The sequence below is a fragment of the Scyliorhinus torazame genome, chromosome 2 (assembly GCF_047496885.1).
Source record: "Scyliorhinus torazame isolate Kashiwa2021f chromosome 2, sScyTor2.1, whole genome shotgun sequence".
In the NCBI taxonomy this organism is placed as follows: domain Eukaryota; kingdom Metazoa; phylum Chordata; class Chondrichthyes; order Carcharhiniformes; family Scyliorhinidae; genus Scyliorhinus; species Scyliorhinus torazame.
This window is the reverse complement of record NC_092708.1, coordinates 113,170,930-113,188,024: the sequence shown is the minus strand read 5'-3', so window position 1 is coordinate 113,188,024 and position 17,095 is coordinate 113,170,930. Positions and strand designations below refer to the sequence as shown.

At 48.5% G+C, this 17,095-nt stretch overlaps 1 protein-coding gene across 6 annotated transcripts in view; it reads left to right on the top strand.

Annotated features, from left to right (window-relative positions):
• dcaf17 (ddb1 and cul4 associated factor 17) overlaps positions 1-17,095 on the top strand; it is a 112,815-nt gene that overhangs the window by 39,759 nt on the left and 55,961 nt on the right. For all 6 annotated transcript variants that reach the window (XM_072475708.1, XM_072475686.1, XM_072475723.1 and 3 more), the window contains 2 exons: positions 10,416-10,494; positions 15,024-15,113. In XM_072475708.1, the coding sequence (XP_072331809.1) occupies positions 10,416-10,494; positions 15,024-15,113 (169 nt within the window). The remainder of the gene's footprint in view (positions 1-10,415; positions 10,495-15,023; positions 15,114-17,095) is intronic.

The window sequence follows — 17,095 nt, the reverse complement described above, 5'->3', positions numbered from 1 at the left end:
TTGCTCTGGCGAGATCTCAGAATGATATCTTCCCCTCACCCTGCTGGCAACATAATTAGGTTAACACCCAGGAGGGGCAGCACAGGGGCGCAGTGGTTAGCACTGCTGCCTCACGACGCCGAGGTCCCAGGTTCGATCCTGGCTCTGGGTCACTGTCCGTGTGGAGTTTGCACATCCACCCCTCCCCCCCCCCCGAGTCTGCGTGGGTTTCGCCCCCACAACCCAAAGATGTGCAGGGTAGGTGGATTGGCCACGCTAAATTGTCCCTTAATTGGAACAAAATGAATTGGGTACTCTAGATTTATAGAAAAGAAAGAGTAACACCCAGGAAGGCGTGAGTCTGATATGCAAGAATTAACATCACATCAGCAGGCTTGACACTGCTACTTCTGCCCACATCCTAACTTCCCATCCAGCCGGCGTGTCATCACGCTGGCGCGAATCACTACTGATTTTCAAAAACCAAAACCATTCGAGAAAATCACGTCAGGGGGTGCATAGGTAAATATAGCCCCCGGTTGGTGAGGGACATGTCGGGGCATTGCACCATGGCACTGCCCCGGAACATCCAGGGGCCCACTGGGGAGCATGGTGCAGCGGAGGTCTTCCTAACCGTTGGGGAAACGTAATTCCTTTTATCTAAATTGGAGATTGGGATGCCCTTTTAAAAATCCTAAACCTCGGAATTCCCAGGTTGCCGGCTTTCTTAGGCCCTCCTCCAGCTGACTATGAATTTGCTTCCCCTTTGATATCGCAGAGTGCTGTGCAATCTGGTGAAAAAAGCTGGCTGTGGAGCCTGTGAGCTTCACACTGGTTTTCTCGCCTGAGCCAACACACTGCGCATTTTTGGGAAGATTCTAGCCGTTATATTTATCCAAACAATTCTTTAGAAAAAGGAAGGGTGCCAGAAGACTGCCGGACAGCAAATGTGATTCTTCTGGTCGAAACGGATATATAATGAGTTCAGGAACCTAGACGTATGCCAGTTATCTTAACGTCAGTGGTAGCAAAAAGCTATTGGGATCTTTTAGTAAAAATGTAACGGAAAATCATCTAGAAATCGAGAATATAATAAAGGACACTGAGCACTGTTACGACCCCAGTTGATATAACTGGACAGGAAGACCCCAGAATGGAACCCTGGCACAGAAGACTGTAACTGGACTTCCGGTGGGTGGGCGAGCAGGGCGGCCACAAAAAAAAGAGCTCCCACCAGTGGCCGCGATTCGCGGCGATTTCGGGGAAATCCCCGAGTCTTCACGCACCCCCTGACTATTGTCGGCCTTTGGGGCCGCCACGAGCAGCCAGCGGGGCCGGTTTAAAAGCCGGCGAAGAACCCCCGCGCGGGTGTCAGGCAGCGGGGGCTGAGGTGCGGGGCCCGGCAGGTCAGAGCAGCGGGGGCGGAGCTTTGAAGAGGTCGAGCGGCAGGCCCGAGCGCCATGTAGGGAGGGTGCTCCATGTCGGATGGCTCCCACCTAGGAAGAAGAAGGTTGAAGCCTGGTCCCAGGTGAATGTAGAGGAGAAAGAAAGAAGATTTATGGAGGTTTGGTAAAAGTTTTTTTTTTCAAAAAAGAAGAATATCAGATTGAGGAAGGGCAGGAGGGTGAAGGAGGAGAGAGGAGAAAGGAAAGAAGATAAAAAACAATAAGCCGCTAAAAGATGCGAAAAGCAGCGTCAAAGAAAGGAGGAAACGCGGGTTCGCCGCCGAAGGAGAAGACGAGCAAAAGCAAACGTGTTGACAGGATGGCGGATGCCGAACTGCAAGGCGGGGCTGCACTACTTACGGTGGAGAAGATGACCGAGGTGATGGTGGTGGAGCTGGAAAAACGTTTGGTGAGGCACATGGAGATCCTGAGGAAAGAGATGGTGGTCGTGGTGAGGTCATTGTTGGAGGAGGCAATCGGCCCGATCAGGGTGGAGGTGGCAAAGGCATTGGCCGAGGTGAGAGAGCAGGGCGAGAAGGTGGAGGAGGCCGTGACACGACACAGCAACCAGGTCGCCTCGATGGGGGCCGAGCTGCGGAGGGTGGTGGAGGTTAACAGAGGGCTCAGAGCAAAGCTGGAAGACTTGGAAAACCGCTCAAGGCGGCACAATTTGAGAATTGTGGGCTTGCCCGAAGGGACAGAGGGCCCAAGGCCAACGCAATACTTCGCTAAGAAGTTGGCGGAGCTGATGGGGGTGGGTGAGAACCCCACCTTGTACGAGCTAGACCGAGCTCATTGGTCATTAAGGCCGAAGCCCAAAGTGAACGAGCCGCCAAGGGCAGTAATTATCTGCTTCCATAAGTTTTGCATGACGGAGAAAGTATTAAGCTGGGCGAAGCAGAAGCGCGAGGTGCTGTGGGATGGTACTGCGGTTTGGATCTACCAGGACTGGACGGTGGAGTTGGCAAAAAGACGAGCGGCGTTTGGGCGAGTGAAGGCGGCTTTGTACAAGAAGGGGGTGCGATTTGGTGTGGTGTACCCGGCGAAGTTGAGAGTAACATATAACGCCAAAGACTTTTATTTTGAGACAGCGGAGGTGGCTGAGGCGTTCGTGAGGGCAGAAGGCTTGGGACAGACATGAAGAGCGGAGCTGGAAGAGAGACTATGGACTGTGTTTGAGCGGCTGGAAAATGTACAAATGTTACAACTTTCTTTTTACTGATTTGTATTGAAATTTACTTCTCTTTGCATTGTTACAGAGTTCAAGTTAATGGCGTTCTGTGTTGCGACGGTTAAATGTTATGTTAGTGAATTGTAGGGGTTGGATTGTTGGGTTTGTTTTGTTGTTTCTTTCTCTGGGACTGGGCGGAAGGGGGCGAGAGGTATTGGCAGGGGGGAGCCACCCGCGCTAGCTAACTAGGGTAAGTTAGTGAACGGGGGTGAGGTGAGAGGAGAACTGCGGACGTTGGAACCTGGATAGCAAGCTTCAATGGGCCTACGAGGCGAGCAAGAGGAGGTGGAGGGAGGGATGTTGGGGGATGTTTTTGTAGGGGTGGTTCTTGGGAGGGGGGGAAGGGGTTCGATGTTAACAATGGACAGGGCGGGTCAGGCTTATGGGGCAGGGCCCGGTGGTATGGTGATGGTGGATAAGAAAGGTGGGGGGGGTGAGAGACCCCCAGTAAGGATAATCACATGGAACGTGAGAGGGCTAGGAGGTCCGGTCAAGGGTGCTTGCACATCTTAAAAGTTTGAAAGCCGATGTAGCAATGCTGCAGGAGACTCACTTGAGGGTGAAGGACCAGGTGAGACTTAAAAAGGGCTGGGTTAGCCAAGTGTTTCACTCCGGATTTGATGGAAGGGCTCGAGGGGTAGCAGTGCTGGTCAGCAAAAGGGTACGCTTCCAGATGGAGAAGGTGGTGGCAGATCAGGGGGGTAGATATATGATTGTGACAGGGGCATTGGAGGGGAGATTAGTGGCGCTGTTAAGTCTATACGGTCCCAATTGGGACGATGTGGGATTCGCGAGGAAGGTGTTTGGGGCTATTCCTGACTTAGACACGCATGAGCTGATTGTGGGGGGGGCGACTGGAACCTGGTGTAGGAGCCAAGGTTGGACAGATCACGGCCGCGCTCGCTGGTCCCATCAGGGGGGGCGAAGGCGCTGGCTGGGCTAATGGTGGAAATGGGAGGGGTGGACCCTTGGAGGTTCCTGCACCCAAGGGAATGGGAGTATTCGTTTTTCTCAGCGGTCCATAAGGTATACTCGCGGATTGACTTTTATGTGGTGGGGAAGGCTTTGCTGGCTGGAGTCAAGGGGTCGGAATACTCTGCAATTGCAGTGTCAGATCACGCTCCACATTGGGTGGATATGGTGCTAGAGAAGGGGGCAGCGCAGAGACCGGGGTGGAAACTGGATGTGGGGCTTTTGGGGAACCAAGTATTCTGTGAGAAAATTGAAAAGGTAATTAAGGAATATGTAGGTTTCAATTGTACGGGTGAGGTGTCGAAGGCAGTCGTCTGGGAGGCTCTAAAGGCGGTGGTGAGAGGTGAGGTAATTTTGTTTAAGGCCAGGGTGGATAAGGAGGAGAGGTTGGAGCGGCAGAGGGTAATAAATGAGATGTTGGAGGTAGATAGGAGGTATGCAGAGGATGGGGACGCGGCGAAGCTGGAAAAGAGGAAGGAACTACAGGCGAGCTTCGACCGACTGTCCACCAGGAAGGCGGTGCGCCAACTGAGACGAGCAAGGGGTGCAGTTTATGAACATGGAGATAAGGCAGATATGTTAGCAGGTCAGCTCCGGAGGGAGGCAGCGGCAAGGGAAATTCTTCAGGTGAAGGATAGGGCAGGGAAGTTAGTGGTGGCCCCAGTGCTGATTAACAAGGTTTTTGAGGAGTTTTATGAGAGGTTGTATAAGTCAGAGCCACTCGGAGGAGACCGTGAGATGCAGGAATTTCTCGATGGGTTGGAGTACCAGAGGCTAGGGGAGGGGGACAGGGCTACATTAGAAGGAGCAATAGTGAAGCAGGAGATAAAGGATGCGATTGGGAGGATGCAGTCGGGGAAGGTGGCAGGGCCGGATGGGTTTCCGGTGGAATATTATAAAAAATTTAAGGATAGGTTGGCACCCCTGATGGTGGGGATGTTTGAGGAGGTGATAGGGAAGGGGGTGTTGCCGCAAACCTTGGGGCAGGCATCGATTTCCCTGTTACTAAAAAAAGATAAGGATCCGACGGAGTGTGGGTTGTATCGGCCCATATCACTTCTGAATGTGGGCGTAAAAGTGTTGGTGAAGGTACTGGCGGGTAGGCTGGAGGAGTGCCTTCCGAAGGTAATAGGGGAGGATCAGACGGGGTTCGTGAAAGGGAGGCAGCTGTTTTTGAACATTAGGAGGGTTTTGAACGTTATTATGGCACCGGCCGAAAGAAAGGAAACAGAGGTAGTTGTGGCATTGGACGCCGAGAAGGCGTTTGATCGGGGAGAATGAGGGTACCTGATGGCAGTGCTGGAGCGGTTTGGGATTGGACCAAGGTTTGTGAACTGGGTAAAGCTATTATATAAGGAACCGAAGGCGAGTGTCCGCACAAATAATATCAGTTCGAGATATTTCTCTCTCCACCGTGGGACGAGACAGGGATGTCCTATGTCCCCCCCCTGCTGTTTGCACATGCGATTGAGCCGTTGGCCATCGGATTGAGAAGTTCGGGAGCATGGAAAGGAATAGTGCGGGGGGGGGATAGAGCATAGGGTGTCCTTATATGCCGACGACTTGCTGCTGTATGTGTCGGAGCCGAGTGCGTCGATAGGAGGAATATTGGAGCTACTGCGGGTATTTGGGTCTTTCTCAGGGTACAAGTTGAACCTGGACAAGAGTGAGTACTTTGTGATGTCTCGGCCGGGGGTGGGGGCAGGGGTGGGGGGGCTGCTATTCCGTAGAGCAGGGACTCACTTTAGGTATCTGGGGGTGCAGGTTGCCCGGGAGTGGGGGAGGCTTCGCAGGTACAACATCACTAGTTTGGTGGGGAGAGTGAAAGCCGATCTGGCAAGGTGGGACGGCCTTCCTCTGTCACTGGCAGGCCGGGTGCAGGCGGTTAAAATGAATGTGTTGCCGCGATTTCTGTTTATTTTTCAATGCCTACCGATTTTCCTGCCAAAGTCTTTTTTCAGGGAGATTGAGGGAAGGATTACCTCATTCATATGGGGAGGGAAGGTGGCCAGAGTGAGAAAGGTGCTGCTACAGAGGGGAAGGCAGGCAGGGGGGTTGGGTCTCCCGAACTTGTTGTACTACTACTGGGCGGCGAATGTGGAGAAAGTGCGGAGCTGGGTCAGAGGGGTGGATTCTCAGTGGGTCAGAATGGAGGAGAGTTTGTGCAGGGGGTCGGGGCTGAAGGCACTTGCAACAGCGCCGCTCCCGATAGCTCCGGGGAAATATTCAGGGAGTCTGGTAATAATAGCTTCATTGAAAATCTGGAGGCAGTTTCGCCAACACTGCGGGTTGGGTTTAGGGTCAAGGGAAATGCCGATTCGGGGGAACCACAGATTTGAGCCAGGGAGGTGGGATGGAAGTTTTCGGAAATGGGAAGAGAAGGGGATTAAGACGCTAAAAGATTTGTTTCTTCGGGGTCGGTTTGCAGGATTGAGGGAGCTGGAAGCGAAGTATGGGCTGGAGCAGGGAGAAGGGTTTAGGTACATGCAGGTCCGGGATTTTGCCAGGAAGGAGATACAGAGCTTCCCAGAGGAACCGGCCTCCACATTGCTGGAGGAGGTGTTGACGACCAGGGGACTGGAGAAGGGGGCAGTGTCAGCGGTGTACGGAGCTATTCTGGAAGTGGATAAGGCACCACTGGAAGGGATCAAAGCAAAGTGGGTGGAAGAGCTGGGAGAGGTTATAGAGGAGGGGGTCTGGTGTGAAGTGCTCCGGAGAGTGAATGCCTCCACCTCATGTGCGAGGTTGGGGCTGATACAGCTGAAGGTGGTATATAGAGCGCACCTCACGAAGGCGAGGATGAGCCGATTTTTTGAAGGAGTAGAGGATGTGTGTGAGCGTTGCGGGGGGGGGATCACGTTCCTATGTTTTGGTCCTGTCCAAAGCTAGGGGAGTACTGGAAGGAGGTGTTTAGGGTAATTTCCAAGGTGGTGTGTGTGAAACTGGACCCGGGTCCCCAGGAGGCCATATTCAGGGTGTCGGACCAGCCAGGGTTGGAAACGGGAGCGGAGGCAGATATCATAGCCTTCGCCTCGTTGATCGCCCGAAGGCAGATCCTGCTGGGATGGAGAGCAGCCTCTCCACCCAGTGCCCTGGCGTGGCGGGGGGACCTGTTGGAATACTTGACCCTTGAGAAGGTTAAGTTCGAACTGAGGGGAAGCTCGGAGGGGTTCTACAAGTCATGGGCACTATTTATTATGCACTTTCAAGAACTGGGTAACATCAAACATTAGTTGGGTGGGGGGGGGGGGGTGGGAGGGGGGGAGGGGGGAGCTGTGTAAGATTAAGGGTGACTATGGGTAATCCCTGATTCCTTTTTGTCATTTGTTTATGTAAACATGTGGGCTGAGGTTTGGGGGTTGGTGGGCGGATGGGATCGTTGTTATTATGGGGATTGACATATCTTGCTGACTATTGTTTATTGTTGATGGGTGTAAATGTGGGAGAAAATGTGAAAAAGGAGGAGAATAAAAAAAAAAATTAAAAAAAGAAGACTGTAACTTATATATTTTTTATAAAACATGGAGGAACAGGACTGTTAATTAGTTTTTAACAACCAAGAAAAAAACATTTGTTTAACATGAAAAGTTGGATTATTATACAATACTCTTTTACTCCCCCCTTAACAATTACATACAGGTTTTAGGATTAACTCAGATTACAAAGTACATCTTAAACTACAATGGTGTCATTAACACACAAAGTCTCTTTTAGCACACAATATGACTGTGTGCATATACAGCCTCCACTCTGAACCCCAAGTGAATGTTTGTGAATGTCTCCTCAAAATCCCCCCCCCGATGATTGTCATGTAAGAATTTCCAAATTCCACACCATGGAACACGCTTGAAAATCTTCTCCAAATTATACTTTTAAACAAAGCTTCTGCTCACTTAAATCCTGTCTAGGATTTTATACCACCCCCTTCAGGACTTCTTCGTCTTGAAGACTTTTATGCAAACTCCAAGGTCCAGCCACCGATTTCTTTAATTATTTCCAATAATGTCTCCAAAACTGCAGCAATTTGACAAACACCTTAGCACTTCTGCAGATATATTTCTTGTTTAGTGCGGCCAATTCACCCTACCCTGCACATCTTTGGGTTGTGGGGGTGAAACCCACGTAAACACGGAGAATGTGCAAAGTCCACACGGACAGTGACCCACAATCGAATCTGGGACCTCGGTGCCGGGAGACAGCAATGCTAATCTCTGTGCCACCGTGCTGCCCTGCTGATATATTCCTGACCCACTACATTCAATGCTTTTCCAACTCTTTGTGACTTTACTGAAGAGTAATCCGTTCTGGTTCCCAGTTTCCTTTGTTCTGTTAACTCTACCTTGGAAGCACCTTGGAAACCTCTTGGTTTCTCTAGTTTCCTTAACTAGCTGCTTTTCAGATCGCTGCACTTGTTTGCTTAACCATTACTCCATGGTATGTTTTTTCTTCCAGCAAAGCAGAGAGAGACGTTCCCTCTCTAGCCTTCTAAACCAACTGCTTCGAACACAGCTGTGAATTAAGCCACCTCTCTCACTACATATCTCCAGCTGCAATCAAGTTAGCAAAATTAAAACTTGCAGGTTTCTGTATTTTACAAGGCCCCAGTGGCTAAGCAACCCCCACATGCTTATGCCTTTTATGATGAAGCCCTTTGTAAGCACAATAGAAACACAGTTGGAACTTAATCAACCTTCACACACACAAACACCTTTGTCTAGCATGAATCTAACAATAGCTTTATCCATCCAGGCACAGAAAATTAAATTATCACATAACATGAAACATTGGGCGGGATTCTCCGACCCCCCCGCCGGGTCGGAGAATCGGCAGGGGCTGGCATGAATCCCGCCCCTGCCGGGACCGGATATTCGGGGGGGGTGGGGGGGGGGGGGGGGGGGGGCGGCGGGAATCGCGCCACGCCGGTCGGCGGGCCCCCCCGGCGATTCTCTGGACTGCAATGGGCCAAAGTCCCGCTGCTGTCATGCCAGTCCCGCTGGCGTGAATCAAACCACCTACCTTACCGGCGGGACTGGCAGCGCGGGCGGGGCTCCGGTGTCCTGGGGTGGCGCAGGGCGATCTGGTCCCGGGGGGGGCCCCCACGGTGGCCTGGCCCGCGATCGGGGCCCACCGATCCGCGGGCGGGCCTGTGCCGTGGGGGCACTCTTTTCCCTCCGCCTCAGCCATAGCCTTCACCGTGGCCGACGCGGAAGAGACCCCCCCCCCCCCCCCTGCGCATGTGTGGGATGACGTCAGCAGCCGCTGACGCTCCCACGCATGCGCGGACTTCCGCCGGTCGGCAAAGTCCTTTCGGCCCCGGCTGGCGCAGCGCCAAAGGCCAGCCGGTGGAGCGGAAACCATTCCGCCGCGAGCCTAGCCCCTCCGCACCTTCGGGGCGGCCGGCGCCGGAGTGTTTCCCGCCACTCCATCCCGCCGGGACCCCCCGCCCCGCTGGGTAGGGGAGAATCCCGGCCCTTATTTCTAATGTTTACCTATACAATACTAATCCCCTTAAAATTACCTTATTTTCCTAACAGCACAAATTTTAACAAGAAAGACCATGCTTGACTAACTTCGGAAGAATTCAAATAATTAACAAATTAGACATAGGTAGTGTAGTGAATGTAATACATTTGGATTTTCAATGCCGTTTGATAAGATACCTTGTAATAGGTTTGTGATTAAGATCAGTGCATGTGTGGTCAGGGAACAGATGGCAGAATGGATAGCACGTTGGCAATTAAACAGAAAACAGAGAGTAAAGGTTAAGTTCAGCTAAGCAGACTGGCAAAAAGTATCCCACAGAGATGGGTTCTGGGGTTACAGTTGTTGAAAGTTTACATTAAAAATTTGGAATTGGGAATCTGCAGCACAAGTCCTACATTTGCAGACAACACCAAATTGGGGGCTGTAGTTCATTGACAAAAATTGTAAGAAAACACTAAGAAATATGCCCAATGAGTATTTAATTGAGAAATAAATTTCAGCACAGATGAGCATTAGGTGGTGCATTTTGGTAGGAAAATTAAACATGCCACATCCTCCTGGATAATAAGAGTCTAGATGGAGTAGAGGAGCAAGGGATCTCGGGTTACAGATTCTCAAAGCTTTAAAAATAGCATTGCAGGTTGATACAGCCATTAAAAAGTAAACCAGTCACTGGGGTTTATTTCTAGAGGGATAGAATTATAAAGCAAGGAAATATATTAAACTTGATAAAGCCTTTAGTGAGACCACAATTGAAGTGCTATGCACTGTTCTAGCCTCCACAGTATTTTTAAAAAAAGGATGTTAAAAAATGATTTACAAAGATGATGCTAGAACTGAGAGGTTACAGCTATCAGGAAAGTCTGAATCGGCAAGGGCTCTTTTTTTCTGAGTGGTGGGCTGAGAGAGGTCCTTATGAAGAGATTCAATTGGGTAGACTATGGGGAGATATTGGTATTTGTAGGGGATTCAAAAACTAGGGACCATAAATATAAGCTATTCATTCATAAATCCAGTTGTGAATTCAGAGAAAAAACGAATTTACCCCAAAGAACGCTAAGCCTGTGAAATGTGCTACAACATGGAATAATAGAGCTAACAAGCATAGATGCAGTAAGAAGAAGCTCGATAAGTATATGAGAAAGAAATGAAATCAAGGGTAATGCTGCAAATGTTAGCAAGTGTGGGGAGAGGAGTCTTGTGGACAAACACCAGCGCAGACCAGTTGGGCCGAATAGTCTGTGCTTTAAACCTGATGTAACTTGATGCGCTATAATGTTTGTACACTTAATTCTAATCAACAGGTATTTGACTTGGGATGATACTCAAGAGACAATAGTAGCCAAGACCACACAGAACAAAGTTACAGCTGCAGCAAGAGCGGTGAGTAGTGGGGATGAGATATAGTGTGGTGCTGCTGGTTTAACTGATGTGCTGGTATAAAACTACACTGAATTTTGTGAGATTCAATGCTGGTTATGACAAATTAGCTACTGTCAATAGTCGGCATTCATTTTACACCCAACTGTTAGTTAACTTAGAGAAATTAGCAAGCAACTGAAGGCAAATTGTTTTTTCCTTCATTACCACATGCTTCTTTGTGCAGATGAGGATATCAATTTTTAAAACGTTTTTCCAATTAAGGGGCAATTTTTTTATTCGTTCATGGGATCTGGGAGTCGTTGGCTGTGCCAGCATTTGTTGCCCATACCTGAGAGAATTTCAGAGTCAATCATATTTCTGTGGCTTTGGAGTCACACGTAGGCCAGACCGGTTAAGGACAGAAGATTTCCTTCCCTGAAGGACATGAATGAACTACTGGATAAAAGCAAATTACTGCGAATGCTGGAATCTGAAACTAAAGAGAAAATGCTGGAAAATCTCAGCAGGTCTGGCAGCATCTGTAGGGAGAGAAAAGAGCTAACGTTTCGAGTCCAGGTGACCCTTTGTCAAAGCTAAAATCCAGAGAAAGTGGGAAATATTTAGACTATGGAGTGAGAGAATGAAAGATGAGTCATAGCCACAGAAACCAAGGGAAGAGGGTGCTAATAACCACAGAAGCCAAGGGGAAAGAGTGCTAATGGAATTCCCCAGAGAGAACAAAAAGTGTGAAAGGCCAAACAGCAGAGAAGCTAACATCAGAGGGTAAACTGTGACAGATGTAAGGGGAAGCAAAGGGGAGAAAAGTTAAAGAAAGTGGGATGAGATAGGGGGGTTGGTGGTTTATATATATATATAACGAAAGATAAGAAAGAAAGAAATGGTAAAAGACAGTTAGAGTGAAATGGGATGAAAACAAAGGTGTTGTGAGGTGGGGTAGAGCTGATCATCTGAAGTTGTTGAATTCTATGTTGAGACCAGAAGGCTGTAGCATTCCTAACCGGAAGATGAGATGTTGTTCCTCTAGTTTGCGTTGAGCTTCACTGGAACATTGCAGCGGGCCAGGGACAGACATGTGGGCAATGGAGCAGGGTCTAGTGTTAAAATGGCAAGCAACGGGAAGGTCAGGGTCCTGAATGCGCAGAGACCGAAGGTGCTCAGCAAAGCAATCACCCAGTCTGCGTTTGGTCTCTCCGATGTAGAGGAGACCACATTGGGAGCAGCGAATGCAATAGACCAAATTGAAAGAGGTGCCAGTTAAACGCTGCTTAACCTGGAATGAGTGTTTTGGGATGTGAAGCATGAAAGAGGTAAAGGGCCAGGTGTTACACCTTCTTTGATTGCATGGGAAGGTGGAATGATGGAAGAGGTGTTGGGTATGATGGAGGAGTGGACTAGATTATCTCGGATGCAACGGTCTCTGTGAAATGCTGACAGAGGGAGTGAAGGGAAGATGTGTTTGGTGGTGGAATCACACTAGAGTTGGTGAAAATGGCGAAGGATTATGCTTTGCATACGGAGGCTGGTGGGGTGATATATGAGAACAAGGGAGACTCTATCCTTGTTCTTGGAGGGGGTGGAAAGGGCGAGGGTAGTGATGCGGGAGATGGACTGCACACTGTTGAGGGCCCTGTCAAAAACTGTAGGTGGGAAATCACGGTTGAGGAAGAAGGAACACATTTTCGAAGCCCCATTTACGAAAGTGGCATCATCGGAACAAATGCGACGGAGGCGAAGGAGCTGAAAGAAAGGGATGGAGTCCTTACAGGGTGTAGGGTGCGAAGAGCTGTAGTCAAGATAGCTGTGGCAGTCAGTGGGCGTTTAGTGGTTATTAGTAGACAGTCTATTGCTGAAAATGGAGACAGAAAGGTCAAGGAAGGGAAGGGAAGTGTCTGAGTGGACCAGATGAAAGTGATGGAGAGGTGGAAACTAGAAGTGGAGTAGATGAATTTTTCCAGGTCCGGCCGAAAGCATGAAGCGGCACCAAAATAATCATCAATGTATCGGTAAAGGAGTTGTGGGAGGGACCCAGGTAGGCCTGTAACAAGGAATGTTCCACAGACCCCATGAAAAGGCAAGCGTAGCTAGGACCCATGTGGGTACCCATTGCTACACCAAACGCAGACTGGGTGATCGCTTTGCTGAGCACCTACGCTCTGTGCGCATAAAGGATCCTGACCTTCCCGTTGCTTGCCATTTTAACACTAGACCCTGCTCCCATGCCCACATGTCTGTCCTTGGCCTGCTACAATGTTCCAGTGAAGCTCAACACAAACTGGAGGAACAACATCTCATCTTCCGGTTAGGAACACTACAGCCTTCCGGTCTCAACATCGAATTCAACAACTTCAGATGATTAGCTCTACCCCACCTTGACCCATTTGTTTTCATCCCATTTCACTCTAACTGTCTTTTACCATGTCTTTCTTTCTTGTCTTTCTTTATATATATATTTACACCCCCATCTTATTCCCCTTTCCATAACTTTTCTCCCCTTTGCTTCCCTCTTTTCCCCCCTTACATCTGTCACAGTTTACCCTCTGATGTTAGCTTCTCTGGGGACTGCCATTAGCACTCTTTCCCTTGGTTTCTGTGACTATTAGCACCCTGTTCCCTTGGTTTCTGTGGCTATGACTCATCTTTCATTCTCTCACTCCATAGTCTAAATATTTCCCACTTTCTCTGTCTTTTAGCTTTGACAAAGTGTCATCGGACTCGAAATGTTAGCTCTTTTCTCTCTCTACAAATGCTGCCAGACCTGCTGAGATTTTCCAGCATTTTCTTTTTGACATTAGTGAACTAGATGGGTTTTTACAACAATCAACAATGATTTCATGGTCACCTTCATTTAGACTTCTAATTCCAGATTTTTATTGAATTCAAATTTCACCATCTGCATGGTTGGATTCTAACCCGAGATCCCAGAGTATGACTCTGGATCTCTGGATTACTAGTCCAGCGACAATACCACTGCACCACTGTCTCCCAATCCACCTACCCTGCACATCTTTGAGCAGTGGGGGTGGAACCCACCAGACACGCTGGTGTGTTTATGCCCTGCCCCTCTCAATGCCTGTGCAAATCACGCACCCCATTCAAAAAATTACTACGTACGGGAAGACCATGATGGGAATTGTGCCGGCACCGATTTTCACGCCAAAATAACACTTCGGGCACAATTTAACAGCGACAAACAGAGTTCAATTTTGGGTGCATTTAGTGAGGTGATTCTGAGCTCTGCAAATCCCGCTATCAAACGGGACTTTGGCCTCGCCAAGGAACGCCCCACCTGAGGCTGCACTCGCACCGCTCCCTGCATTGACGAGATGAGCGGCCATTTTTAAATGCTGTCCCAATCTCTCTATTTCCCCCCCCCCCCCCCCGGACTCCCCACCACGGCATCTGTAATCCACCAAAGCCCCAATTTATCAGTTAGAGAGTCGTTGAGCCCACCTTCACTCCACCTCATAAGGGCAGGACACCATTGGGCCTGATCCCTGGCACCTGGGCACCTTGGCACTGCCAATCTGGCATCCTGGCAGTGCCTCCGATGGCCTGGGAGACCCCCCAAGTGCCGTTATGCCTAGTCTATGTTTGTGTGGACCAGTGCTAAATGGCGCCATGGTGAGGTCTCCCAGGCATGGGAGTTCTTCGCGGCCCTCTGGAACATCGGGTGCCAACATATTAAAGTGAGCCTAACTGCTCAGTTAAATATATAAATCTGGATCTTGCCCATCGAGGCCTCTTGCTTGATTTAATGGCCTCGTTGTGTCACCGAGTCGGACACGATGAGGCTGTTCGATTGTGCCCTTAGTCGTTTTTTGGGGAACATTCCGCCCAATATCCTGTTTGGATTGCTTGGTGTACATGTGGCAGCATCTACACTAATCATAGAATCCCTACAGTGCAGTAGGAGGCCATTCAGTCCATCGGGTCTGCACTGACCCTTCAAATGATCACTCCACCCATGTCCACCCGCCTATCCCTGCAACCTCATAACTTAACCTACACATCCCTGGACACTAAGGGGCAATTTATCACGGCCAATCCACCTACGTACACGTTTGAACTGTGAAAGGAAACCGGAGCACCCGGAGGAAACCCATGCAGACACGGAGAGAACTTACAAACTCCACATGGACAGTCACCCAAGGCTGGAATTGAACCTGGGTCCCTGGCACTGTGAGACAGCAGTGCTAATCACTGTTCCACCGTGCTTCCCTATTTTTGAGTGTTGAGATGTGATTAAGTGACAGTTAAACATACATATTTAAGTTAATTTAACTCATAGGTTTAAAATGTGTTCACAAGATTGAAGAGACCTTGTTAAACACAAACTGACATGACTTTCCAGTGTCAAATCCAAATGGTGTGGTACTGCAGTGATATCTGGAGACATTCTCATCACTTCTCTTGAGCTAGGTTGGTCCCTGGTTTGAAATCTTTGAATATCAGAATGTGTTGTGCTTGCCAGTATTTGGCAACTTTTCCGATTGCTTTATTTTCAAATAATAATTATTACTGTCTTTCAGGCTGGAATTCAACACTCAGTTCTTTTACATTTAGCTTTGTTCCAAGTTCTACCTCTTGCATTTGTCGGAATGCTGGGTATTGACAAAAATGTAAGTTACTTTATTTAAAAGGTAAATCTGTATGCTGTAATTTGTGAATTAATTGAATCAAAAATTACTTCTTCCATATTTTCTGTCTCTTATTTAGCAATGACCTCAGTAAACCAATTAATTTAAATATGGAAATCCATGAAATAGTGAAGTCTAGACATTTGTAGTGTAATAGATAGCTCTGTCACTTGTATTTCATCATGTATAACATGTAATTGCCACATTTGAGATCTCATCCAATTTATGGGTCATCTTCAACCCTCAGCAGTTTGTGGTTGACCATCTACACACACAACCCATTTATACACACCTGACATTCTGTGGGTGTCTTTGCACCTTTTTATTGTGGTCAGGCTCGAGCCTAGGAGTTGGGTCTACTCCACACGGCGTCTTCACAGTTCCGATTTGCTATTGTTTTAAGACCGTAAGACATAGGAGTGGAAGTAAGGCCATTCGGCCCATCGAGTCCACTCCACCATTCAATCATGGCTGATTTCAACTCCATTTACCCGCTCTCTCTCCATAGCCCTTAATTCCTTGAGAAATCAAGAATTTATCAACTTCTGTCTTAAAGACACTCAACGTCCCGGCCTCCACTGCCCTCTGTGGCAATGAATTCCACAGACCCACCACTCTCTGGCTGAAGAAATTTCTCCTCATCTCTGTTCTAAAGTGACTCCCTTTTATTCGAAGGCTGTGCCCCCGGGTCCTAGTCTCCCCTGCTAATGGAAACAACTTCCCTACATCCACCCTATCTAAGCCATTCATTATCTTGTAAGTTTCTATTAGATCTCCCCTCAACCTCCTAAACTCCAATGAATATAATCCCAGGATCCTCAGACGTTCATCGTATGTTAGGCCTACCATTCCTGGGATCATCCGTGTGAATCTCCGCTGGACCCGCTCCAGTGCCAGTATGTCCTTCCTGAGGTGTGGGGCCCAAAATTGCTCACAGTATTCTAAATGGGGCCTAACTAATGCTTTATAAAGCTTCAGAAGTACATCCCTGCTTTTATATTCCAAGCCTCTTGAGATGAATGACAACATTGCATTTGCTTTCTTAATTATGGACTCAACCTGCAAGTTTACCTTTAGAGAATCCTGGACTAGGACTCCCAAGTCCCTTTGCACTTCAGCATTATGAATTTTGTCACCGTTTAGAAAATAGTCCATGCCTCTATTCTTTTTTCCAAAGTGCAAGACCTCGCACTTGCCCACGTTGAATTTCATCAGCCATTTCTTGGACCACTCTCCTAAACTGTCTAAATCTTTCTGCAGCCTCCCCACCTCCTCCATACTACCTGCCCCTCCACCTATCTTTGTATCATCGGCAAACTTAGCCAGAATGCCCCCAGTCCCGTCATCTAGATCGTTAATATATAAAGAGAACAGCTGTGGCCCCAACACTGCACCCTGCGGGACACCACTCGCCACCGGTTGCCATTCCGAAAAAGAACCTTTTATACCAATTCTCTGCCTTCTGCCTGACAGCCAATCGTCAATCCATGTTAGTACCTTGCCTCGAATACCATGGGCCCTTATTTTACTCAGCAGTCTCCCGTGAGGCACCTTATCAAAGGCCTTTTGGAAGTCAAGATAGATAACATCCATTGGCTCTCCTTGGTCTAACCTATTTGTTATCTCTTCAAAGAACTCTTAACAGGTTTGTCAGGCACGACCTCCCCTTACTAAATCCATGCTGACTTGTCCTAATCCGACCCTGCACTTCCAAGAATTTAGAAATCTCATCCTTAACAATGGATTCTAGAATCTTGCCAACAACCGAGGTTAGGCTAATTGGCCTATAATTTTCCATCTTTTTCCTTGTTCCCTTCTTGAACAGGGGGATTACAACAGTGATTTTCCAATCCTCTGGGACTTTCCCTGACTCCAGTGACTTTTGAAAGATCATAACTAACGCCTCCACTATTTCTTCAGCTATCTCCTTTAGAACTCTAGGATGTAGCCCATCTGGGCCCGGG